This window comes from Podarcis cretensis, assembly GCF_951804945.1.
Source record: "Podarcis cretensis genome assembly, chromosome: 15".
Lineage (NCBI taxonomy): Eukaryota > Metazoa > Chordata > Lepidosauria > Squamata > Lacertidae > Podarcis > Podarcis cretensis.
The window spans coordinates 156,945-183,440 of NC_137185.1; the positions used below are offsets into that span (position 1 = coordinate 156,945).

General features: G+C 49.9%; 3 protein-coding genes across 3 annotated transcripts in view; 2 read left to right on the forward strand and 1 right to left on the reverse strand.

The window, feature by feature from the left end:
- SUPT6H (SPT6 homolog, histone chaperone and transcription elongation factor) overlaps positions 1-9,596 on the reverse strand; it is a 42,359-nt gene extending 32,763 nt beyond the window's left edge. Inside the window, exons 1-3 of the mRNA XM_079955959.1 lie at positions 9,471-9,596; positions 1,230-1,432; positions 118-270 (exon numbers count right to left, since the gene is read on the reverse strand). Coding sequence (XP_079812085.1) covers positions 118-270; positions 1,230-1,335 — 259 coding nt within the window. The 5' untranslated portion in view covers positions 1,336-1,432; positions 9,471-9,596. The remainder of the gene's footprint in view (positions 1-117; positions 271-1,229; positions 1,433-9,470) is intronic.
- Positions 9,597-10,508: 912 nt separating this feature from the next.
- Positions 10,509-13,921, forward strand: SDF2 (stromal cell derived factor 2). The gene is made up of 3 exons (XM_079956100.1): positions 10,509-10,770; positions 11,564-11,760; positions 13,347-13,921. The coding sequence occupies exons 1-3, from the start codon at positions 10,524-10,526 to the stop codon at positions 13,632-13,634; spliced, it is 732 nt and encodes a 243-aa protein (XP_079812226.1). The 5' UTR covers positions 10,509-10,523; the 3' UTR covers positions 13,635-13,921.
- Positions 13,922-17,468: 3,547 nt separating this feature from the next.
- BLTP2 (bridge-like lipid transfer protein family member 2) overlaps positions 17,469-26,496 on the forward strand; it is a 43,287-nt gene continuing 34,259 nt past the window's right edge. Inside the window, exons 1-4 of the mRNA XM_079955957.1 lie at positions 17,469-17,601; positions 24,284-24,413; positions 25,033-25,082; positions 26,341-26,494. Of these exons, the coding sequence (XP_079812083.1) occupies positions 17,531-17,601; positions 24,284-24,413; positions 25,033-25,082; positions 26,341-26,494 (405 nt within the window). The 5' untranslated portion in view covers positions 17,469-17,530. The remainder of the gene's footprint in view (positions 17,602-24,283; positions 24,414-25,032; positions 25,083-26,340; positions 26,495-26,496) is intronic.

Below are 26,496 nucleotides of genomic sequence, written 5' to 3' on the forward strand. Positions count from 1 at the left end.
GGGGCTGATGGGAGTTGTAGTTCACAACATCCAGAGAGGCCCAGGTTGAAGAGGATTGGCACAGAGAATGAAGACCGACAAGGACCTGCTTGTTGCTGACCACCCCCCCAAACTTACTGCGCTTCCTCTTTTTACGACCAACATCGTCCTCAGAGTCTCCAGAATCACTGGCTTCTTCTTCCTCCTCCTCTTCCTCATCGTCATCATCATTGATGAAGCCTTTCAAGTTCCCCTGCTCGTCCTGGTCATCAAGGTTTTCCTCCTCCTCCTCTGATAGAAGGAGAAAGTCAATACAATAAAAGTCAGTACAATAAATATACAGAAGTCAGGCACCGGGTGCAGAAAAAGCAAATTCCCAGAGGCAGAGGATTAGCTGAACTATGGAACTCCCTGCCACAGGAGGCAGTGATGGCCACCAACCTAGATGGCTTTAAAATCTATCCATTTACTTATTGAATCTGCATGCTGTCCTTCACAGGGTGGTTCGCAACATAAAAATGCAGAAACACAAAATATAAAAGGGGATTTCATGAATTCAGGGAGGAGCAGGCTATCAATAATGGATGCAAGCCAGGATGGCTAGGCTCTGCCTGCACAGCTGGAGGCAGCTATGGTTCCGAATACCACTGGAGAGGAGAGCGCTCTTGCACTTACATCCTGCTCACAGGCTTCCCTTTGGGGCATCTGGTCGGCCACTGCGAGAACAGGATGCCGGACTAGATGGAGCTACTGGCTTGATCCAGCAGAGCTAGGTTTAGGCTCTTATGCTCTCATTTAACTGAGGGTTTGTTTGCCAGCACCAAACTTCCACGAAGGCCTGAAGCTCACACACAACCGTTCCCTTTCCAAAGTACATGATTTTTATGTTGGGGCGCCCAGTGGATGCGTTTCTCAATCCGTTAATTCCTCTTGCCCCCAAATCCAATTACATTCCTCCAGCCACCTAAGGCGTGTAGATGCAGCCTGTTCCTAAGTGAACAAACCCTGAATGCAGCTGGCCTGCCAGGGTGCAGCTTCCAGGCAATGCACCCAACCAAGTCAGGAGCCTTTGTCGGCTAAAGCCCCCAAAAACCGCCAGCTGAAACGAGTCACAGGAGCTTGGTTGTTCTTGCTGCCATGGGCCAGCACAGACGCCCCCTTTGCTGTTTGGAAGCTTTCTGGCAGAGACTCACACAGACAGACTGTTGGCACAACTCAGAAACCCGAGGGGGAAAGCGAAGCGAGCTCACCGTCTTCATCCTCGACAAACTTCTTGGGTGGCCTGGTGACGACTTCTCCATCTTCGTCGTACTCCTCCTCGGACTCCTCAGCCTCGCTCTCCACAAAGTCTGACATGGTTGCGGTTATAGATGGGGCTGAGGAGCGGAAAGGAGGAGGAGGAAGGGGCCAAAGTCAGTGAAGGAAGTGGCCCTCCCTTGCTGGGTTACAGCACCTGTGAAGAAACAAGGAGGGAAGGAGACTAAGGATAAGGCCGTCACACACAAAGAAGGCACAAGGGCAAGGCAGTGCAGGTCTAGCTGCTGGAGGGAAGCAGATCTCACTGCAGAAATTTTTAGGAGAAAGGAATACCCAACTGGATAATTTGTGAATTTTGACCCACCATGTCAAAGATCGAGTGAAGTAATTAATTAATTAATTTGTATGCCACCTTTCCATAGTTAAAACCATGCTCAAGGTGTCTTACAACATGAAAAAATGTGCATAATTACAAACATAACAAAAGCAGACATAAACAATAAATAAAACTCATCAAAAAGTAAACAACCAAATTGAACATTTTCCACATAACTCTAAAAAGATACAAAAAATTAGTATCAGCAGCAACTCCTCTCCCAACAGAACCCCTGAAACAAAACCCCAGTGCAAGAGTCTGTTCCTCTGGTCTGCCCCCCCTGCACTCTGGATCTGCTTACTTCTTAAGAACTTAGAAAACTACCTTCCATCACAGTCAGGCCACTGATGCCTTTTGCTCACTGCTGTACACAATGGCAGCCGTTTTCCAGGGAGCCTTTGTATATCCACCCTGGAAATGTGACCTAGGACCATTTGCACATGTAAAAGGATGTGCTCTACTACTGAGCTATGTCCCTTCCTCAAACATTCTTACAAAATTTCTAAAGCTTGATAAAATAGTTATGATCTCTGATACGGACAGGACTTTGGAAAAGGGAATGGTTAAGCCTCTTAATCACTCAGGTTTACTGTTTTCGACTGCTGCAAGTTCTACCACTGTGCACAAATCTAATGTTAGGGCAGTGCTGGCTGTTCTTAGCAACTGTGCTTGACATGTGCACTGTTATCCTTCTCTATCCAACTAAGAGCTGATTCACACTGCCAGGTTCTTCCTGGCATGTTTCTTCCTGGGAATGCTCTGGTGTGCTATCTTGATTCAAAATGGCAGCCAGTGGCCCAAATTTGACAACGACCCCCTGCTCCCACCTTAGAAACCCTTGTGCCAATGATATCCAGATAGGGGGTGGAACCTATAGAGAACATACAGACAAACCACTTTCCCAAATATACAGTGGTACCTCAGGTTAAGTACTCTCATTTAACTTCCAACAAGCAATAGTCAAGATTCCAAGAATCTCTGAAGGGGTCTCTTTGACAAAGACTGGACTGGTCAATGGTAGATAGAGACTGCTGGCAGGCAAAATGGTAGCAAGAGCAGAGGATGAGAACTACGTGGGGCCCTGAAGCCCCAATCCCTGACCTGGAGGACCTCCGCAGGTTCCCCATGCCACCCATGCTTTGGACCCACTGACTCTGACATGCAAACACAGAGGTTTCTTCAGGCCAGTCAAATATCCAGCTATTCCAAACCCACATTTGGTTGCAGCTGTGATCTGCTGGGATGTAGGCCTTCACCCACTGAGTTGTGAGGCCGCGCTAGGTGGGTCACAACACAGCTGTTGCCACCATGTTGGATTCCATCTTGGGCTGACTGGACCAAAGGAGCACTCCTCGTGGGTCTGGACTAGGACACTCTTCTGATGAGTTGTTCGTTTTATCAGATTCCACGAGTGCTGCAGGAGTATGGCAAGAGAAAGGCATGAGTCATTTTTTAAAATAAGATATGCATTTCTGGCCAAAACCACACTCATGCCTTTCTGCTGCCACACAGCAAGAGTAATTTTCATTTACTAATGCAGTAATGATGAGGTAACACGATATACGTTGCTCTCAGGATCAACAGCATGCATTGTTAGCATTATTAAGCATAAATCCGAAGTGAAAACATGAAAGTGGGCTCCGTGTTGCAGCTTGGGTGACAGAGGTGGATACTAGGATATCCTCAGGGACACTCCCCAAATCCTTCGCATGAGGGGACAATTGCCGACAGGTGAAGGAGCGTGTATTTCTCCTGTCGGTTGGTTTGAGGCAGGGGCAGGCCAAGGGTTCAGATTGCACATTCTACAGGCAACACACAGATCAATGGCCTCTTGCCAGCATTTTGTTTACTGACAGAGGGGGACGAGAAGTGAGAGGTAAGAACCACCAACGCTAGATGCAAGGGGGCAGCAGCTCATGCCCCGCTCCAGCCACAACACAAGCGACAGATCCTAACCAACCCTGCGATCCTTGCTCGGGTACCAGGCTCTATGCAGGCTTTCCTCCTCCCTGGGTGAAACAGACCCACCCTGGCAATTCTTAATCCTGGCTCAAATGCAGTGACTGCAACTGGAACAAGGCCTCCATGGGCAACCGCATTGTTAGATCACACACACAATATTTAGCCATCCTCCTTTCCAAAACTGCATCCTCATTGCCCAAGCTATACTTTGCAAGGGTGTTCCTACTTCATAGGCAGGTTTCTAATTATAAAGCACCTCTCTCTTTTCTCCCTTTGCCTTTCATCAGACAAGTGCTCCCTCCTGTTTTTCCAGCACTACCACAGCCTCCAGGCTCTCTCCCCATCGCAGCATGCTCTACACTCCTGCCAGCAGAGATCTCAGACCCACTGGCCCACAGAGGGATTGGGGGTTTAAAATGGCAGGGTGCATAAGGAGGGGGCTGGGTTGCACCCAGAGGCTGGCAGACTGAAAACACTGGCCACAAAACACCCACCTACTCTGCCCCAGCTTCTGCCAACATAGCAGTTTGAAAGCATGCCAGTGCAAGTAGATAAATAGGTACCACTGCAGGGGGAAGGTAAACAGCGTTTCCATGCGCTCTGGTTTCCATCATGGTGTCCCTTTGCACTAGCAGATGCTTGGTCATGCTGGCCACATGACCCGGAAAACTTCAGCCTGAAGTGAGATGAACGTTGCAACCCATAGTCGCCTTTGACTGGACTTAACCGTCCAGGAGTTGGTGGCACCAAGGACCATGCCCACTTCCTTTGGGTCTACTTTCAATCCAGAAGTGCTGCCCTCTGGTTTTCATCGTCCTTCTACTCCTGGAAAGATCTTTACTGCTGGATACTGTCCCCTAGCGGGCAGGGGGTGTCATGCTACTTGTGGCCTTTCATACACAGGCCATTGGTTTGAATTGGATGTGGCTCTGGGTTAATCATTGCAGACTCCCGAAGCTCACAGTTTTTGGTCACCTCATTTAACAGGGAGGATCATAACTCATTGGTAGAGTACCTGCTTCATAGCCGAAGGTCCCAGTTTCAACAACTGGTATCTCCCACATAGGGCTGGGAATGTTCCTCCTGCCTGAAATGTTCAATCTTGGCTGCCACTCAGTGCAGACAATGAGCTAAATTAGGCATCCCCAACCTGCGGCCCTCCAGATGTTTTGGCCTACAACTCCCATGATCACTAGCTAACAGGACCAGTGGTCAGGGATGATGAGAACTGTAGTCCAAAAACCTGGAAGGCCGAAGGTTGGGGATGCCTGTGCTAAATGGACCAATGGTCTGAGTCAGGAGAAGGCAGCTTCCTATGCTGTAATGGCTGAGGGATGGATGGAGAAAGGCTATGCTTTGCATCCATGGTCAGAAACAGCAATACTTCTAAATACCAGTTGCTGGAAACCACAGGAGGGGAGGGGAGGGGAGGAAAAGGCTCAGGTTCTGTTTGTGGTTTCCCACTGAAGCATCGGTCTGGCTACTACGAGAACAAGATGCTGGACTAGACGGGCCCCTTTGGGCCTGATCCAGCAGGCTCTTGTTCTTGGCTCGTCCAGCATTTGTCACTGAGAAAACATCCAACTTCTCAGTTCCCCGCATTAATAGCACACAGCACTTACAGGAGAACACTTTAGAGCACTCAATGCACCTCACACAGCTTCTCGGTAATATTTGCAACAACCCTTATGCCAGAACCATTTCTGCCACGTTGCAGCTGGGGATCCAAGGCAGAGAGCGAGAGAGTCAGCTAATTTGTGGACAGAAAGGTATTTGAAATGGTGCTTCCCAGTTCACAACTCAAGTCTCTGCCATGATGCTACAGTACCTCTTTAAATGCTTAGCTTTTTGTGCAGATCAGGTGTGGGGGACATTTGGTCTCCAGATGTTGCTGAACTACAACTCCCATCAGCCCTGGCCATTATATCTTGCTAGCTGGGGTTGATGGGAGCTGTAGTCGAAAAACATCTGGAGAGCACCATGGTGGCTGGAGAAGGCTGCTGCAGAGGATGTGAAGTGCCATAGCTCCAGGGGAGAGCACATGTTTTACCTGAGACCAGGTAGGACTGAGAAAGACTCTCAACCTGACATCATGGGTAGGCATTGCTACCAGTCAAAACCAAGCTAGGTGGACCTACAGTTTGATTCTGTATAAGGTAGCTTCCTACATCCATCCAACTTCCCAGATCCATCACAAAAGATCTTGGAGACATTAAACAGCCAGCAAAGCATTATCCATGTGCTATCCATGCGATTTAATAATAATAATAATAATAATAATAATAATAACCTTTAAAGCCCTAAACGGCCTCGGTCCAGTATACCTGAAGGAGCGTCTCCACCCCCATCATTCTGCCCGGACGCTGAGGTCCAGCGCCGAGGGCCTTCTGGCAGTTCCCTCATTGCGAGAAGCAAAGCTACAGGGAACCAGGCAGAGGGCCTTCTCGGTAGTGGCGCCCGCCCTGTGGAACGCCCTTCCAGCAGATGTCAAAGCGATAAACAACTACCTGACATCTTAAGGCAGCCCTGTTCAGGGAAGTTTTTAACGTGTGATATTTTACTGTATTTTTGTTTTCTATGGAAGCCGCCCAGAGTGGCTGGGGAGGCCCAGCCAGATGGGCGGGGTATAAATAATAAATTATTATTATTATTATTATTATTATTATGCATAAATAAATAGGAGGAAACAAACAACCACCTTCCTCTTAAGTTAGCCTAGATAGTTTTTGCATCTCAGAGGGAAGGATGAGGATACAGAGTGGAGGATGTAAGCCACAGCCTTCTTCTGGTGCCCCCCAGATGTTTTGGGTTATGACACCCATTATGCTCCTATCAGACGGCTGTGATGGCTGAGGAGGGCACAAGGTTGGCAAAGCCTGCTTTAAGGAGTCACTGGTTTGCTACCTTTGAGGGAAACAGAACCAGGAGCTCCATAAGACAAGAGCAGTGATAGCCAAACTCAGCCCTCCAGCTGTTTTTTGACTACAACTCCCATCATCCCTAGGTAACAGGACCAGTGCTCAGGGATGATGGGAATTGTAGTCCCCAAACAGCTGGCGGGCTGAGTTTGGCCATCACTGGACTAGAGCATAAGAAGAGCCTGGCAGGATTAGGGCAGTGGCCGGTCCAGCCTCCTGTTCTCACAGTGGATAGCCAGGTGTCCGCAGGCAAGACCTGAGTGCAGCAGCACTCTCCCCTCCTGTGGCTCCCGGCAACTGGAATTCAGAAGTATCAACACTGTCGCTAGTAGCCATTAATAGCCTTGTCCTCTGTAAGAGCCCTGCTGAATCAGGCCGAGGGCCCATCTAGCAGCCTGTTCTCCAAGTGGCCAACCGGATGCCCCAATGGCAAATCCACAAGCAGGATTCCTGCACAAAAGCACCCATTGTCAATAGCACTGACCTTTTAGACTTTTCCAAAAACAACAGGACTGGCCCTAGGAACAGGGGGTTAAAAATAATAATATAAGCAGCTTCGAGGAGCACAGTGGCTGAGATGTGTCTCACAAATATGGTGAACCATGATCCTACCTGCTGCCCTCCCCGCCCCCAGAGCAGGCACCAAAGGGCCTCTTTTTCCTTAATGGCTGATGCTTCTGAACAGAAGGGGGAATTCCACCATGGCTACAGAGAGCAATTTGGGAGGTGGGGAGAAGGCAAGGAAAACAAGGATCAAGTGCCTGAGACAGTAATGCGGGAGGATTCTTCAGGGGGATCCCTGAGCAGAAGAATCTGTGTCAGCTTAAAAAACAAGTGCACTTATTACATCAGGATATTTTCATGGACTTTCCCAACCTTGGGCCTCCAGCTGTTTTTGGACTACAACTCCCATCATCCCTAACTAACAAGACCAGTGGTCAGGGATGATGGGAATTGTAGTTCAAAAACAGCTGGAGGCCCAAGGTTGGGAAACACTGGACTAGATGGTATGCTGCAGTCTATAAAAAAGTGGGGGGCCCATAAGCAATGAATGTGCTAGCCTTTCAGATAGCACAAGATTCTTGGTTGGATGCCTGGTTGTTTTTTAGCCACTAAGAAGGAGGATAAATGCTTTTTAAAAAAAGCAATTTTCAACCTGTTATAAGAATTCTAAAGTCTCAAATATAAAATGTTCATAAACTTATAAGGCAAACACATACATAAGTATATAAATCACATGTCTGAAATAGTATGATCTCAAATATTCCTCTGCAGTTAAGGGAAGCAAATGGGGAAAGTCTTCCTATTGTATTTTTTGCTTGCAAATCCTGTCTTAAGGATGCATTTGGGTATGAATAGGGTGAGCCTGTGGCCTGGATTTGGGAATGATAAAGTATTAACCATAACAAAAGAATGGCCAGACTGCCCAGGTAATGCAATCAGTGACCATTATCATGTATCCTGGCAGACAGGATTTCTGCTATAGACCGCCTCCTTCTGTGATGTATTTATGATGTTTTGGGGTGGTGGTCTTTTGGCTATAGGGTGGGCAATTTGAAAAGTCTATACAAGGGCTTGAACACCATTGTTCAAGGCTCTCCTCCCTCCTGCTTGTGGGGACCCTGTTGCAACAGTTCCTTGAATAAAGACCAGGCTTACTAGCCGCTTTGCTTCTCAAATACAGTACACTCTGGTTGGCCTCTGTTATTTCCCTCTACTGATAGGGAACCCTCAAGGACTGTATACGGGCTCCAGAATACCCCATAAGGGAAAGGGAGCAGTTTATTTCTCTTGTAACAAGCACCACACCAAATGTTATTTATCCAGTATCAGCAACAGAACACCAAAAATGTCTCTAAGTGACTTACGGAAAGATCAAAAGCCATTAAAAACCACAACGTAAACGCGGATTTCATTACAATGGTTTCGGTAAACAAGGGGGTGAAAACACCTGTGGTCCTCCAGATGTTCTTGCACTCAAACTCCCGGTAGCCAGCAGGTTTGGAGAGGTGGGCAGAAATATTACAAGCAGCACTTCCACCCGCCCCCCCCCCGTTGGCTCCACGCTGACAATACTAAGCGGAGTCCAAGCCCCCGCGCACACCCCAAACAACATCATGATCAGTAATGGGAGCAGAAAGGCAAGTCCAACCCGCCCCCCGCCCCCGATCACCATGATTAATAGGAGGAACACCAGTAACAAGCGAATCCCACCCCTCCCCTCCAATCACGATTACAGATAGCAGCAGCAGCAAGGAAACTGCAACCTCGGTCCTGTATACCTGAAGGAGCGTCTCCACCCCCATCGTTCTGCCCGGACACTGAGATCCAGCTCCGAGGGCCTTCTGGCGGTTCCCTCATTGCGAGAAACGCCCTCCCTTCAGATGTGAAGGAAATAAGCAGCTATCTTCTCTTTAAAAGACATCTGAAGGCAGCCCTGTTTAGGGAAGTTTTTAATGTCTGATGCTGTATTGTTTTTAACACTCTATTGGGAGCCGACCAGAGTGGCTGGGGAAACTCAGCCAGATGGGAGGGGGGGTATAAATAACAAAAAAATATTATTATCCCTTGGTATTTTAATATTTTGTTGAAGTGGCTGGGGAAGCCCAGCCAAATGGGCGGGGTATAAGTAATAAATTATTATTATTATTACCCCCACGAGCCTCCCTAACAATTAAGACCCTCTCTCTTCCCCCCCCCCCCGGTCCTTTTCCTCCCTTCCTTTCCCTTCCCCCGCCGCCCCCTTCCTCGGTCCCTGCCTAATTCCCCCCTCCCAGGCGCCCTCCCCCCCTGCACCCGCTTTCCCCCTTCCCCGCTTGGGCCCGGAGGAGCCCTGAAGGCGCCGCGAGGCCTCGGAGGCGAAGCCCGACACCCCCCTTCCGCCGGCTCCCCGGGGGGGGGGGAGGAGCCCGGCCTCTTGGGCACCGCAAGGCCTCAGACCTCCTCGTCCCCGCCGCCCTCCCGCCAGGCAGCCTCACCTCCTCGGTCGGGGGCCGCCCACCCAGCCGAGCGACGGCGCCGGCCTCTCGCAGGCAAAATGGAGGCCTCGCTCCGTCAGCCGCAGCGGCGAGACTGGGGGCGGGGAGGGAGGGAGCAGAGGAGGCGTCGGGGCAGAGCGGCCTCAGGCGGGGACTTCCGGTTCTCCCGGCCCATTTCCGGCATCCTTCCAAATACCCGTATGCGGATGGTGAGAATGATGACGACACGACGACAGTAATTGTTATTTATATCCCGCCCATTACTCTGAGTGGCTTCCGGCAAAATAAAATAAAAAATATAAAAGTCCAGCATTAAAAGCTTCCCGATGATCTTCCGCCAGGCCTTCGGCTCTTAGTTACACCCGGGGCCTCCTTGAGTTGGGCGGGATGCTTCGGCCCTGCCTTTTCTTCCCCCAAAGGGGGATTGGGGCTGCCTTTTAGAAAATCTTCCTGTGTTTTCCTCCTGTTTTACAAACACGTGTTTCTTTAAATATTGATCGCAACTCGCTTTTGAGTTCCCCTTGGCTAAACTTGGCCCTCCAGTTACTTTGGGACTACAATTCCCATCATCCCTGACCACTGGTCCTGTTAGCTAGGGATCATGAGAGTTGTAGTCCCAAAAAACAGCTGGAGGGTCAAGTTTGGCCATGCTGGTAAGAAATCGACCGGGAGAAATTATAAGTTTTTAATATTTAACGCTGTACTGTTTTTAACATTTGATTGGGAGCCGCCCAGAGTGGCTGGGGAAACTCAGCCAGATGGGTGGGGTATAAATAATAAATTTATTATTCTTATTCTTATTTAAACACCTGGAAGTTCCCCTCCCCCCAGCCCTTGAACCAGGGAGATCAGAGGCGCTCTATCTCGCTCCTCTTTCCCTTCATTTTACTGTACAAGCCTTACTCTATGGTCAGCCATGCGCCCTTCTTTCCTGGAACTTCCGCCCAGCTGCCTGTCTCTATGGTTCCAGGGAGAGTCCTCCTCCCACCTCGCCCACGTCGGAACCGGAAGTAGCACCTGGCGCCGTTCCCTCCCTCCCTCCCTCCCTCTCGGATGGCGGAGCCTCTGAGAGGAGCTTCCGGTTTACCTCAGGGACGAGGAAAGCGGCGGCGGCGGCGGGCGATGAGGGCTGCGCGGGGCCGCTTGTGGGCGGCGCTGTTTTTGGGCGTCGTCGCGGCGGCAGCGGAGGTTGGCGGCGATAGTTCCCCTTCGGGGCTGGTGACGTGCGGCTCCGTGGTGAAGCTGCTCAACCCCCGGCACGGAGTCCGCCTCCACTCGCACGACGTCCGATACGGCTCCGGTGAGGCCGCCGCCTTCGAGACCCTTCAAGTTCGCGATTGGCTGCCTGAAGCCCCGCCCCCATGGGAACAGGGGCGAGGAGGGCGGCACTCTGTCCATGCTCTTAATCTCAGGTCGTGGGTTCGAGTTCTGGGTTGGGCAAAATATTTCTAGTTACCTGGTATACAAAACAAGTGAACAAATAACAACAGAAACTGTTGTTAGGTTTATTTATATCCCACATTTCTCCCCCCTCTCCGAACTGGGTCTCAAGGAGCTTGCAAAAACCAAAACAAACACAGAAAATACACAGGAAGTTGATATATAATGGTATACAGTGGTACCTCAGGTTACATACACTTCAGGTTACAGACTGCTAACCTAGAAATAGTGCTTCAGGTTAAGAACTTGGTGCTTCAGGATGAGAACAGAAATCGCGCAGCGGCAAGAGGCCCCATTAGCTAAAGTGGCGCTTCAGGTTAAGAACAGACCTCCGGAACGAATTAAGTACTTAACCCGAGGTACCACTGTAAAATCTAATAATGATAATAATACAAATTAATTTAAGAATCATTTCAACCAGGTCATATTTAGGGTATTGAAATTATGTTTCTTTTCATTATATTTCCTGTGACAGTGAATTAAGAAAAAAGGAAGAGGTCTTGCTCTTTTTTCAATATCTATGCAGAACTATAGACCCCTCCCTATATATCATAGAAGCACACGGACAAAGAACATTTCAGATAAACTTGCAGACGTCATGCCTGGAAGAAGGGGAGGGTGATGCTAACTTGTGGGTTTTTTTCTCCCCACAGGCAGCGGGCAGCAGTCGGTGACGGGGGTCACGACGGTCGACGACAGCAACAGCTACTGGCGGGTCCGGGGCAAGACAGACACGGTGTGTGAAAGGGGCACCCCTGTGCAGTGCGGGCAGTCCATCAGGCTGACCCACATCAACACCGGACGCAACCTGCACAGCCACCACTTCACATCCCCCCTCTCGGGCAACCAGGTGAGGCTGGTGGACTGGAGGTGGCGCAGGAGGAAGGCTCAACTTGCCACCTGTACTGCCAGGTGGAGGGTGGTGTCATGGACACAGAGGAACAGTGGGAGCTGGGGAACAAGGGAAGAAGACTCCGAGACCCCAGGGACTGGTGCTGGGACAATGATGAGTGATCAGAGGGAGCGGACTGGGGGGGGGGGAGGTGCCGGAAGCTGAATAAGTAACAGGTCTTAGTGAGCTGGGAGAGTCTGTGACAGAGAGGAGTCCAGTATCAGAAGCGGAAGCTGGTGAGTGGGAGGAGGAGAGAGGTCAAGAGGCAGAGATGAATCTAGCTGGTGAAGAAGCCCTGGGGTCTCTTCCTCCTGCTGCGACAAGCTCCTCTCCCAGCTGTCTCCCAGAACCAGAAGCAGCATGAACAGGGCAAAGCGGCGACAGGCTTCACCCAGGTGCAGTGGGCTGTTGTGCTGGGGGTACAACTTTCAGTCTCGGCAACTGGTTCATGGAGTAAGACCTACTGAGGAGGAGCTGCTGTGCTGAGTGTGAAGATCATTTTTTTGGTAATAAAGAGTTAACTCCAACTCTGAACAGGAAGTATCTCCCAGTCTTACCAGAAGATGCCATTGGGCATTGAACCAGGGACCTTCTGCATGCAAAACAGGGGCTCTTCCAGTGATCTCCAGCTCTTTTCAACCACAGGTTTCTATTTTGTTTTTGTTTTTCATGCCCCACCCCCAAGAAATGTGAATGCTTGATATCAGAAACAGAAATGAGTGTCTTGGCCATTGCACACCTACAATGGGGCGGTCTCCACACCCCTTTCACATTGTGCTGCCAGCCCTGTGCTGGACGGCGTAACCACTTGCTTCTTCTCTCACATGACAACAGAGTCATTGGAAAGTCTTGGCCGGCACCCTTTACGGTAAAGGTAAAGGCCCCCCTGACCATTAGGTCCAGTTGTGGCTGACTCTGGGGTTGCGGCGCTAGAGCTCTACAAATTCTAGCCCGCTCTTTGCCACCCTGGTATCCCACCCCCACCATGTGTTTTGGAGGGCACCACCTTGGCACCAGCTGCTCCAGTAGCCTTACAGTAGCTCCTGCCATTGATGAGTGTTTCATAGAACAGTAGAGGTGGAAGGGAACCCGACAGTCATCTAGTCCATGGGTGGGCAAACTAAGGCCCGGGAGCCGGAACCGGCCCAATTGCCTCTAAATCCAGCCTGTGGATAGTCCAGGAATCAGCGTGTTTTTACATGAGTAGAATGTGACCTTTTATTTAAAATGCAACTCTGGCTTATTTGTGGAGCACAGGAATTTGTTCATTTCCCCCCCCCCCAAAAAAAAATAGTCTGGCCCCCTACAAGGTCTGAGGGACAATGGACCACCCCCTGCTGAAAAAGTTTGCTGATCCCTGATCTAGTCCAGCCCCTGGCAGTGCAGGAATTGCAACTAAGGACTCCCTGACCGGTGACCATCCAACCTTCGCTTAAAAACCTCCAAGGAAGGAGAGTCCACCACCTTCCAAAGGGAGGCTGTTCTCCTTTGAAGAGTGTGTGCATCTGTTAACATGGCCTTGTTCTCTGCCTTGTCTGTTCCAGGAGGTCAGCGCCTTTGGGGAGGATGGCGAGGGGGACTTCTTGGACGACTGGACTGTCCTGTGCGGGGGCAGCTACTGGGACCGGGACAGTGAGGTGCGCTTCAAGCACTCCTCCACAGACGTGCTGCTCTCCGTGACTGGCGAACAGTACGGGCGGCCTATTCATGGCCAGAGAGAGGTCCACGGCATGTCCTACTCCAGCCAGGACAGCTACTGGAAGGCGATGGAAGGGATTTTCATGAAGCCGTCCGAGTTCCTGAAGGCAGAAATCTACCACTCTGAGCTATGACAGCATCAAGGTTTCTCCCTCCTCCTCTGCCAACGGTCTGGTGTTCAGGGCCAGCAAGCCCCAGGTTGATCCTTAGGCGGTTTAGGCTGCAGGTGTTGTGGTGGTGCTAAGACGCTGTCCTGTTGTAGGAATACCAGGACAAAGTTTCTCTGCCACTCCGTGGGCCGTCATCTGCAACCGCACAACAGTGTTCCCCCATCCCTCCTTCCCTGCACACCTATTGCTGATATTCAAGCACCCGTGTGCCTGGGAGTCAGCCATAAATAAATGCAGGTTATTCAAGCAGGTGCAATGAGTACTTTGTGGAACAGAACAGAAATCTTACTGTGAGTCAGCAGTGAGATTTCTAAAATGTCTGTTACTGGGTGTTCCCTTCTACCATCTCACAATTAATAGTATCTTCTGTTTCTCTCATCAGTTCTCAAAGAAAGGCATTGAAAGGAAGCCATTGGTGTTGAGCTACATGGCAGTTCCCCAGGACAGCTTAATGTTTCTAAAAAAAGTTATCGGGTGCAAGCCCACCTACGCTGAGCTCGCAGCTCTTGGCTGGTCAATGGTAGCCAATATCGCATGCACACACTAAAGGTCTCTTCTGTATTTCTCCGCACTGATAGGAAGAGGCCAAATGCATGTTACCATGTAAGAGCTGGCTTTGTCCCTCTACTCTACTCCTTCCCTCCCTCCTAATTTTGGTGCACTGCTTCAGCTGACCCATCATTTCAGGACCCTCTTTCCACTCCCCATCAAGTCCTGTATGCCCACAGCTCTTCCACGTAGCCATAAGCAAAGGAGGAATTGCATCCAGGGGAGCAAGCGGGTTTTCTGGAGGAGGATTACCAATTTGCTTCCATCAACCTTGGAAAAAAGTGTTTTCAGGCTAGTAACTTGTGGGTTTGTTTACAGGGCTGGGAGCAGCACGGTCTGCAAGGGAATGCATGTGCTCATTATTATTTTTTATTAGATTTATATACTGCCCTTCATCAAAAGATTCACAAGCTAAAACACACAGAGGTAGATTTTTAAAGGGTTTTTTTTGGTACAAAAAACACATGCATGTAAATAATAATGAATTTTATTTATACCCCGCCCTCCCCATCCAGAGCTGGGCTCAGGGCGGCTAACACCAATAAAATCACAGTAAAAACATAAGGGGGGAAACAAATTTAAAATACAGGTTAAAATGCAATTTTAAATGCAGCCTCTTTTTGAAGTAGCTGATAGATCAAGACCATAAGGGGAGAGCAACATAAGGGTCAGACTGAGGCCAAACCAAAGGCCAGGCAGAACAGCTCTGTCTTGCAGGCCCTGCAGAAAGATGTCAAGTCCCGCAGGGCCCTAGTCTCTTGGGACAGAGCGTTCCACTTAGTCTGGGCCAGTACTGAAAAGGCCCTGGCCCTAGTTGAGACCAATCTAACCATCTTGCAACATGGGACCTCCAAAAAGTTGTCATTTGTGGACCTTAAGGTCCTCCGCGGGGCATACCAGGAGAGGCGGTCCCGTATGTATGTTGGTCCTAGGCCGCATAGGGCTTTAAGGGTCAAAACCAGCACCTTAAAATAGGATGGCATGGAGCCCTTTTTTGCATATAGGATAAACTGACATGAGTTGGGCATAAACTGATTAGACCACTGCTACCTGGAGACGCTGCCTGGGTTTGAACCTGGGACCTTCTGTGTGCTTAGCTGACACACTTGTGCTTGCCCAAGGCCCTTCCTCATTCCCTGGTGAGAAATATTGACTTGTGAAATAAAACTCTTCCTTGTCATTTTTTTCTGACACGTAGCGATCTCTGGCTATGCCAGTGGTGGCTGGAGCGAATGGGAATTGCAGTCAGAAACTTCCAGAGGTCACCTGCTTGGGGAAACTGGGTTAATGTTTGATTTTTATGAATACATTCCATCCAGTCCATGCTTTGTGACGTCCTGCGTTTGAACCAATAAATAGAATCTCTCCCTCCCTTGCAAGTATCTGCTCCATTCTCGTGTGACTTCAGAACTCAGTTGAGGTGGCTTCTGGAGGCAGCTTTCCTCCAAGACCAGCTGTGGGGAACCTTTGGCCCTCCAGATATTGCTGAAATACAGCTCCCTTCAGCCACAGCAAGTGTTGCCAATAGACAGAGATGATGGGCTTGGCAACATCTGGAGGGCTGCATGCTCGCCACACATTGCCCTACACCAACAGGGCCTTTTCTTCCCCTGCCTATAAAGAGAATGGTTAGAACTTGTCTTAGGGTGGCATACATATTTGGTGTTCATTTGTTTCATAAAATTTATATACTGCTTGATCGTAAAAAAAAAAAGCGGTTTACAGAAATGATAAAGCAATAAAAATATAAAAAACCTAAATTAACAATAGAGGACTTTTTCAAAGTTAAAACAACAATAGACTAAAAACAGATTGAAACTCACATCAGCTTTCTAAACATTTTTTTAGCAGGCAGCAAAAAGTTTGCAGTGAAGGCACCTGCCTAATATCAAGAGGCAGGGAGTTCCGAAGGGCAGGTGATTCCGCACTAAAAGGCTGAGTTCCCAAATGTGGAATGGGTGTTACATGGAACGCAGTGCTGGTCTTGGGGATGGGAATACAGGGAGGAGAAATCCTGCCTTTTCCACTCCTAGCCTTCCCTAAAAGCGATCCTTAAGGAGATTGCAATGCATTTTATTCGGGGGGGGGGGTGTATGTTGTAGAGCAGACAATGACACACTGCATCCCTCACAGACTTTTTTTTACTCATTGCAATAACATGCTTGTTTTCCAGTGTAGGGCTAAAACTTTTCATATTTAAACAGTTAAATATTTTCAAGCACCCTGAATTTCTTTTTAAGTTCCACATTTGATCCATCTAAAAAGGAGCATATTATAATAGGATTGAAAGTTGGAAGGGACCCCCTACAATCCAGGAGAGAAATAAAATACAGTACACACAGTGGTGCAAAAACTGAATGTGCTGTCTCTCTTTATTTACATAAGCCACTTTTCGCCCACTGGGCACCCTCCAGATGTTTGGGACTACAACTCCCAGCAGCCCCAACCCACAGGCTGATTGGTGACAGCTGACCATTGCATGGCTGGATACAGTTGGGTGACAACGCCAGGGCAAAGACATCCTGCAGAGAGCGCGGCATTCTTACAGAACGAAACAAACCCTGGAATGCTGTTGGCTGAGCAGGCGCTTCAGTACAAAGCCTCTGCTCATTCCTCGATTGCAAAGGGATTTTTCAGCCCTGTTTAGGGAAGTTTTTAATATTTAATGCTGTACTGTTTTTAACATTTGATTGGGAAACTCAGCCAGATGGGTGGGGTGCAAATTAATAATAATAATAATAATAATAATAATAATAATAATAATAATAATCAGTTGGGCAGGCCGAGGCCAGGGACTACATTTCCCAGGATGCTCCAGGAGGAGCTGGAGGCAGACGCGAGGGCCACTAACCCGCTATTGCATCTGCCAAGTGCTGCGCCTTGCTGGGCGCAACAGAGCCTTTCTCCATTCCCTGCCGCCCCTGCCCGCCGGAGAGGGAGAGCCGGTCTGGGAAGGCAGAGGAGGGGGCTGGCTCAGCAACCCTCCTGGGGGCCTTCTTCAGGGCCCCCCTTCTTTGAACCCGGCCTCCGCCCTGCCCAGCAGCTCCCTCCGGCGCCGGTAGCCGCCCTGTGCCGAAGCGCTCTGTGCGCACCCGGAGGCTGGCGCGCCGGCAAGCAGGCAGGCAGGGGCGGGGCTTCCCCGGAGAGGCCTTAGTCCCGCCCCTACCCCGGCCCCCGGCCTATGGCTGCAGCGCACGGGACCGCGCCCGCGCCTCCGCCTCCCCCGCCCTCCCTGCCCGCGCGCTCCCGCCGGCCCTTCCCCAGGCGCTGCCGGCGACGGGCGGTTGGAAGGAGCTGCCCAGGCGCCCCCGATGGCGGGCCCGGTGCTGGGCGCCTTGCTACTGGTCCTGCTGGTGCTACTGGGCGGCTTCTGCCTGGGGAGGTAAGGGAGACTGCAGCACTCTTTTTTTCCAGGGGGCATCGGTTTAGGGGGCGCCTTCCCCGTCCCCATTAAGGCCCGAGACCCTCCTCTGCCACCCCCAGTTTGCCATGACCTGGTGGCACTGCCAACCTCCCTTCCCTGCTCCCCCCAGCCCCGAAAACTGGGCACCCCCTGCTGTTCACCTCTCTGCAGTTGGGCTGGCACTGCCACCCTGGCCTAGTCCTCCGCCCCCCCCCAGCCACTCTGCCCACTCTGGATGCCAGGGGGCACTGCCAGTTTCATTAGCCCCCTTCCTCTCCCAAATAATTCTGTGTGCCGCCCACCCTCCCTCCTTCCCTCATGTCAACTGGTCCCCCACCCTGGGTAAACGTTGCCACTTTTATCTGCCATGGCACAGATTGCCACCTTTCGTCAGCCTGGCACTGCTCAGATTCCAGGTACAGTAGCATCGCCAGCTCCGGTCTCTGAAAGCTCCTTCCTTAAGTTCTGGGCTTGCTCTAACCACTACACCACACTGGCTGTCTAAGGGCAAGGGGCGGAATTGGGGAAGTCCTTTTGCAGTGGGGTGGCACATCTGATACACCATGGAAGGTGTAGCGTTGGAGAGAAGAGGCCAGGGTTCAAAGCGCCTGTTCTTCCCCCTCACCCAAAATACCACCCACAGGCTCCCCAAACGCCCTGTTAGGTGTGGGCACCTCCACAAGTCGGGGCTGCCTTACACCCACTCTGCATGGCATCACGGCTGGCAAAGCTGCCAGTGGCTGTGCTGTTTGTTTTGTCTGCATCTGTGCCAGCCTCTCATTCACCCCTTGCCTGGCATTGCCTGTCCCACTTTGCCATCTTATGACACCGCCGGCCCAGTCTTCAACCCCTTCGCCCCCCCCAAATCTGAGCCCCTGGGGTCTCCTGTCCCTGGACTGCTGCCCACCCAGATGCCCACTGCTGACACTGCCCTTCCTTCTTTGCCCCCTTGTTGGCATTGCTCCCAACCGGTGCCCACAACACTGCGGAGCTTTGCTCCTCTTTCGGGTTCTTCTCGCTTAATTTCGGCCACAACCCGGCGAGGTAGGCTAGGCTGAGAGGTAGTGCCCCCAGGGTCACACCCAGCAAGCTACATGGCCGAGGGGGGGGGATTTGAACCCTGGCCTCTCCCAGGCCCTAGTCTGAGACTCGAACCCAGGCACCCCCAAACACGGCCCTCCAGATGTTTTGGGACTGCAGTTTTTTGTGTGTTTTTTAAAATTTATTTAATCGTTTTTTCAATACAAACAGCAACCACAAAAAACACATAAAACAAAAACCACAATAACACTAATAACACAATTTAACAATTCAGATTTGAGTATTGATATACCTATAACTACACCTTTTTATCAATATTTCCCCACCTCTCCTCCCTCCTACTTCCCACCACTTTCCGCCTTATCGCTTAAATACTACAGTTCCCATCATCCCTATGGGTCCTGTTAGCTAGGGATGGTGGGAGTTGTAGTCCCAAAACATCTGGAGGGCCGAGTTTGGGGCTGCCTGCTCTAACCACTACACCACATCATCCAAATATACCACCCCACCACTTTCGCTCATTTTGCCCCACACAGCCTGGGGGAGGGGTGTGAGACGACGTTACAAGATGCTCGCGAGTGGCAGTGTGGTGTAGTGGTTAGAGTGCCTCGCAGCTTAATGAACCTCACAGGGCTGTTGTGGGGATTAAATGAGGGCGGGGACATGCATGCCACCTTGAAAGGGGAAAGGTCGGGACAGAAATGCATTAACACTGATTGCAGTTAATAATACTCCTGATGACAGGAGTGCCCCTGAGCTCGTGCAGGGTGCTTTTCCTTTGCCAGTAAGCAACAGCAGCTCACGTTTGTATCTGCCTGCACCCTTTGGGGCCTGGTCACAGATGGGAAGAGCCTTGTCCCCCTGGGTCATGCCGGCTGGGGGCTGATGGGAGTTGTAGTCAAAAACATCTGCCAGGCTCCAGGTATCCAAAGGCTGACTTAGAACGTAAATAACGGTGTCTCGAGTGTTCGCTAGGAGATGTTGGTTGCAAAGGGCGGGGAGACCCCTTTTGTCGGGGTTCAGTTTGGGAACTATAGCACCCTTAAAGGACTGCGGGTGCCCCTTTGGGCTCCTCGCACTTCCGATCCCATAGGCCTTGTCTGGGTCCCAGGTGCGAGTCTTGCTTTCAGCCATGGTGGCGGATCAGGGTTATTTATGGCGCATCCTCAGCGATTGCTATGGAGTGATACAATCAGTTTCAAAAGGAGACAGGTTGGTCAAGTGCAATCCTTTTAGGGGGGAAAAGAGTTGAATTTCAGCAGAGCAAAATCTTCCTGTTCCGTCGCGAGTCGCTCTATGTTTGGCTGTGAGCATTTTGGATGATTGTGGGGACAGCAAAGGCCGTGATATAAAGCACGGACCTGTGTCCCTGGTCCTGAATTTAATAGCCATGAGGACTGCAGCCTTGCTTTACTTTCTCTAGGCGAAGAGGCGTAGCTCAGTGGCAGAGCCCCTACTTTGCAGGCAGAAGGTCCTAGGTCCAGTCCCCGATTTCTTCAGATAGGGTTGCAGGTTTCCTCTGCCTGAAACCCTGGAAGACACTGCCGGTCAGTGTCGAGAACACTGAGCTAGACAGAGCAGTGGTCTTACTCTGTGCAAGGTAGCTTCCCATGTTCCTATTTAAGCCAGCTAATTATTAACAGGTGGCGCTGTGGGTTAAAGCCTCAGTGCCTAGGGCTTGCCGATCGAAAGGTCGGCGGTTCGAATCCCTGCGGCGGGGTGCGCTCCCGCTGCTCGGTCCCAGCGCCTGCCAACCTAGCAGTTCGAAAGCACCTCCGGGTACAAGTAGATAAATAGGGACCGCTTACCAGCGGGAAGGTAAACGGTGTTTCCGTGTGCGGCTCTGGCTCGCCAGAGCAGCGATGTCACGCTGGCCACGTGACCCGGAAGTGTCTCCGGACAGCGCTGGCCCCTGGCCTCTTAAGTGAGATGGGCGCACAACCCCAGAGTCTGTCAAGACTGGCCCGTACGGGCAGGGGTACCTTTACCTTTACCTTTAATTATTAACATCATGAGGACTAGCGTTTTAATTCATTTTTAGGGAAGAGGTGGTAGGGGGGACATCTGCTTTGCATGCAGAAGGTCCCAGGCTCAATCCCCAGTGGCATCTTCAAGCAGAGCTGGGAATATCCCCTGCCTGAAACTTTGGAGAGCTGCTGCCAGTCAGTGTAAGAAATACTGAACTGGATGGATCAATAGTCTGGTTTCGACATTCTGAAAAAAATGAGCACTCTAGATTTCAGGGAATTGTAGAGGTGGAAGGGACCCAGAGGGTCATCTAGTCCAACCCCCTACATGGAACAGACACGATGGGGAGGTGAGGGGAATGACGAGGGGCTTAGCGGTTGCAGCATAGATATTTTTCTCCGGTAGTGACGCTGCACCAGTGCAGAACTTAGAACCGTTGGGCGCAGAATTAAAGTTTCTAGTCCTTATTGGCTACTGAGAGATGGGATTGAGATGGGAGTGGGGAAGAAGGAGGAAAAACCTCCCTACCGTGAAAGGAAACGGAATCAAATTCTGTGCAAAATAAACCAATAGGTTTAAATGCTGGAGTTTAATTCAGCTTGCAGAATTCTACCTGCCGTGTGGAATTTTGGAGTGGAATCCTCGCATTTTTTTGTTTGCTGTTTCCTTCCTTCTGTTGTTCGTAAAAATATATCTCACCAGTCTTACGCATCTAAAAAAACGATGCAGTTCATTAAAACCAAACGAGCTATCTCAGGCTAGAGTGGAAAGCCAGTGAATGATGGCATTTGGTGAGAATTGAGGTGGATTTGTTATAGCAAAAAATAATATACCGTAGCACTCCTAAGATCCTCTTCAGCCATGTATGCTACTGGGAAGCGTTCAGAAGAGCAGGGTGAGGAACTGTGTGAAGTAAGGTCAATAGTGTTTGAAGGCACACATTTGCAGATTTCTTTTTTCTTTTTTAAAAAACCTGTTCAGCCTGTCCCCTGAAAGCAACCAAATCCAGTTCTATGCAACCTTCCAGGAATCACTTGCAAAAAAGGCAAAATTGGGTGGAGCAACCAAGGCACGTTTCCCATTTTGGACGGTAGGCTCTGCTCATCCGTTTCCATCCAAGCAAGCAATCTCCTTTCCTGCAATTTGAAGCCATCACTTCATATCCTGCCCTCTGGAACAGGGGGGAAACGAGCTTCTTCGCTCTTCCATTTGACAAGCTTTGAGATATTTGAAGATGGCTCTCCTGCCTCCTCTCATTCTCCTCTTCCAGGCTCGACATCCCCAGCTCCTTCGACTGTTCCTCACCAGGCGCATGTGACGGACAGCAGAGCCCGAGTCTGGCGCTGCAGTCCCTCAGGATTCAACCAGAGGGCCGGAGCCTCTCTCCGATTGGCTGCTGAGAGGAGGGGGAGGAGCCAGCCATTTTGGCGGGAGAATAAAAGGCGCTTTTTCTGAGGGAGAGAGTCAGTCAGGGCTTGGACTGAGGGAGAACTGGCTCTGAGAGCCGGTTGAGGGTCTGGGGAGGAAAATGGAGGGCTGAGGCAGGAGAGGCACACACTGCGGGAATAATAATAATAATAATAATAATAATAATAATAATAATTCATACCACGCCCATCTGGCTGGGTTACCCCAGCTACTCTGGGTGGCTTCCAACAAAAGATAAAAAATATGTTAAAATTTAAATTTTAAAAAGGCCACTCTTCCTCTTGGGAGAGATCTTCTGGATAGAGGAGGCTCCCAAGCCAGTCACAGGGGCCGAGGGGATTCCCTGGGATCCGGTATCCCAAATAAAACGCCTCAGGAGTGGCATTGCTAAGAGAGAGGGCATCTGAGGGAAAGGGCTCCTCGCTCAGGAGCCAAAGTATGAAGCAGCGAAGGCAGATTTAGCTGCGTCCAAAATATTTCGCCATAACTGACACCTGTCACAACTAAGTAAAGGAATGAGAGTGTGCAGAAGCTCAGAGGAACATCTCCTCGGGGCCGGATTTACGTATAAGCTAAACAAGCTATAGCTTAGGGCCCCACTCTCTTGGGGGCCCCCCAAAAATGTAAATAAAAAAACACGTGGTTGTACATTTCCAAAATAGAAGTTAAAAAACAAATAAGACAAAACCGACATACAGCAACAGTGTTTTGTGTTGTGTAGGCTCCTATGATGTAAGGAATGGGCCTTACCTGCTAGCCTGCTCCCTAAAATATCACTGGTTTGCTCATTTCTATATATCCAGTGGTCCCTTGGTTCTCAAACTTCATCCGTTCCGGAAGTCCGTTCCAAAACCAAAGCGTTCCAAAACCAGGGCGTGCTTTCCCTTAGAAAATAATGCAAAATGGATTAATCTGTTCCAGACTTTTAAAAACAACCCCTAAAACAGCAATTTTAACGTGAATTTTACTATCTAACGAGACCATTGATCCATAAAATGAAAGCAATAATCAATGTACTGTACTATAAGGTAAACTAAGCAGTATTGTAGATGATAAAAATGAAAATTTAAAAAATTTCTTACCTGCACTGATGATGGTCATTGTTTGGATGGGGGGCTTTTATTCATTTGCGCAGTCAAAGGACAGCTGGACATATAAAGGGCCCCATTACCTTCAGTAGCTTAGGGCCTCATCAAACCTAAATCCGGCCCTGCATCTTACCACCTCTTCTTCCAAGTGAAGTGTAACAACTGATTTTGAGTCACTGAACTTCAGGAGAAGCTGTGCCTGTTGTGTTTCAGCCTGAAGTCATAAGTTAACTTCTGTCTGAAAGAACGCCCCTCCTGACCCAAATTCTTATTTTTGCAAATGGAACTTTTCTTGTTGGGTCAGCTCCCACCTGAGACTTCAAGTCCCAGAGGGTTGGTTTGTTTTTCCCCAAAATGACCCCTGAAGTTTTGAATTTAATTGATATTGATGCTGCATTTTATGTTGTGTTTTATGCTGTTTTTAAGTCGCATTTTAATCAATGTTTTATATTTGCTGTTAGCTGCCCTGAGCCTGGTTTTTAAACTGGGAAGGGCGGGTATAAATAATTTTTATTTATTTATTTATTATTATTATTATTATTATTATTATTATTATTATTATTATTATTCCCTCACGCAAGACACACATAGCCTGTGGTAAATGGAAGACATTTGTGTCAATACCGTACTGTGAGGTGCAATATTTAATGGGCGGGGGAGTGGGATCAGTGGTGGGATCCGTGACTTTATTATTTGGTGGTCGGCGGGCTGAGTCTGCTACATCTTGGCTTCCAGACATCTTGGCTTCCTTCCTCTGCTGATTGTTGGGAGGTTCAGTGCAGATAAAAGAAAGCCCTTCTTTGTTCAGGGCAAAGTTAACTGTGGAACTCCCTGCCACAGGAGCCAGTGAGGGCTGCCAACTTGGATGGCTTCGGAAGAGGATTAGACAAATCCATGGAAGAGAAGAGGGCTCTGCTCTGCCTCCAAAGTTGGAGGCGGCGATGCTTCTGAATACCAATTCCTGGAAACCCCAGGAGGGGAGATTTCCTGCTTCTTATGTCCTTACAGTCACACGTTTGATTCCCCCGGTAGAGTTTCCCCACCGCTGAGCTATACCGCAGAAAACAGGTGCCGTAGGGAAGACTGCATTTTGCATGCGTGGGTGGCCACTGATTCGAATCCTGACGTTCCCTTAGGTGGCTCCTGTACATCCTGGTCACCAACTGGTGTCGCCGGCGGCTGCAGGCAGAGCTGAAGGTGGGCTCTTTTGGGTTCTTTTGGATTCAGAACCTCAGCCTGAAGTTCCAGGAGGAGCAACAGACAGTGGTAGGTACCGGGGTGGGTTTGTGTCTTTTACATCAACCCTGGTCCAGCAAGGCTTGCAAACTTTCCTGCTCACCTGTGGCGAGTCTTGCCCATTTGACTTACTTTCCTTTGTATAAAACAAGCCCAAAGGAGGTCCCCAACCTGCTCACAGGTCCTTGTATGATCAGTGGAAACAGTTGGTCCTGGCAATTTAACCACTCTCACTTCCACCCTGATCATTGCCACCTGCCCAGATTTTAACTTGTCTGAATTAATTTTAAGATGTATTTTAATTAATTGATGTCTGTTTTTATGCTTATTGTGTTGTTTTTATGATGTTAGCTGCTCTGAGCCCGGCCTTGGCCAGGGAGGGCGGGATACAAATACAATTTTTTAAATTATTATTATTATTATTATTATTATTATTATTATTACTATTATTAGGCAAACCACACACAAGAGACAGTTTTGTGCAATTCTTCCCCTGCTTCAGCCCTACGAAGCTGGTGCTGCCCCTTGAACCTTGTCCCGGGGGGGGGGGATAGCCGTGGGTGTGCCACATTGAATCTGTGGGGCAGAGGGCACATACCTGGGAGGTACATGCAGCCATCATGGGTGTCTCTTGGCTGTGCCGTTTTAGGAAATCGACAGCGTCTGGATCTCCAGCAAGCTCCTGAACCATGATGTCCCGTGAGTATTTATTGAATGCATTCATATTCCGCCTTTGCTCGAACGATGTCAAGGTGGCGCACGTTGTCTTTGCCCTTCCCATTTCACCCTCACAACAACCCTGTGAGGTAGGTTAGGCTGAGAGGAAGCAACTGGGCTTAAGGTCAACCAGTGGGCTTGATGGCTCAGTGATGATTTGAACCCTGGTCTCTCCTGGGTCCTAGTCCTTGAATCCCCACAACAACCCTGTGAGACAGGTTAGGCTGAGAGGGAGAGCCCCAGGTCACACACAGCGAGCTCTGTGGCCAAGTGAGAGATTTGAATCCGGGTCTCCCAGGTCCTAGTCCAACACTCCAACCACTACACCACACTGCCTCTTGTAGTTTCCCCACTGGTCAATCCTTCAGGGAATGCTCTCTGCGTCCACTCTTCTGGCATGGAACTCTGCAGAGCGGGCAGATATTGAACCCTGGTGGATTATGGGCCAAATTTGGGGAGGAAGGGTGGTGTTACAACCTCTGCTTGGCCCCAGAACACATTCATAACATAAATTATGTTATTTATGTTGCACATTGCCGTGGGATCTTCTGCTTAAAGGCAATATATAAATAAAAAAAATTAGAATAACCTCTGCTGACTCATAGCATTTCCAGTTAGGGCTGGGAAACGGGGCTTGGTGGTGATGGTTGTACCACCATCCTACATCAGAAAGGAGGCTGTGGGCCTCCAGACGCTGCTGAACTACAACTCCCAATGCCCTGTCCATTGGCTGCTTTTCCTACTGGCTGCTTCTGCCAGTCAGTGTAGACAGTACAGAGCTAGACGGACCGATGGCCTGATTCAGTGTAAGGCAGCATCCTGTGCCCCTGCTTAAAGCCGCCCTTCCTTGAGAACCACGAGGACTAGAATCTTGTTTTCAGTCTTAGAGGAGGAGCTGCAGCTTGCTGGGAGAAGGCCCCAGGCTGAATCCCTGATGGCATCTCCAAGAGGGACAGGGCAGGACCCTTTGGAGAGCCATTGCTGCCAGTCAGTGCGGACAGTGCTGAGCTAAACAAACCCAAATGTCGGAGGAGAAGTCAGTTTCCTACGAATCCCCAAACTGCTTTTTAAACACCTTAAAATTTCCTCTTTAAGTCTTGACACTGAACTGGGCTAGCTCTGCTTGCATTGAAATCCTGTCTCTCGGTGGGAGGGTTGGCAGGGGGAAGGCGAGCGCACCTCCAGTTGCACCCCCCCCCCTGCTCCTGACCCCATTTTCACACACCCCTTCCATCTGCAGGCGCTACCTGGCTCTCTGCTTCGGAGAAGTGCGCATCCGCGTGGACCTGCAGAAGGCGCCCAGGCTGCCGTCCCCGGAGGCCCCAGCAGATGGTGGTGTTGAGCAAGGCAAGGTGCTCTCCCTTGGACCCTCACTGCTGCGGCTCCTCAGCCAGGT

Excerpts from the sequence above, each read along its gene's own strand:
- SDF2 (XM_079956100.1), top strand. The coding sequence starts at position 10,524 with ATGGCGGAGCCTCTGAGAGGAGCTTCCGGTTTACCTCAGGGACGAGGA. Across the intron at positions 10,771-11,563 it reads CGACGTCCGATACGGCTCCG|GCAGCGGGCAGCAGTCGGTG; the intron begins GTGAGGCCGCCG and ends TTCTCCCCACAG. Across the intron at positions 11,761-13,346 it reads CCCCCCTCTCGGGCAACCAG|GAGGTCAGCGCCTTTGGGGA; the intron begins GTGAGGCTGGTG and ends TGTCTGTTCCAG.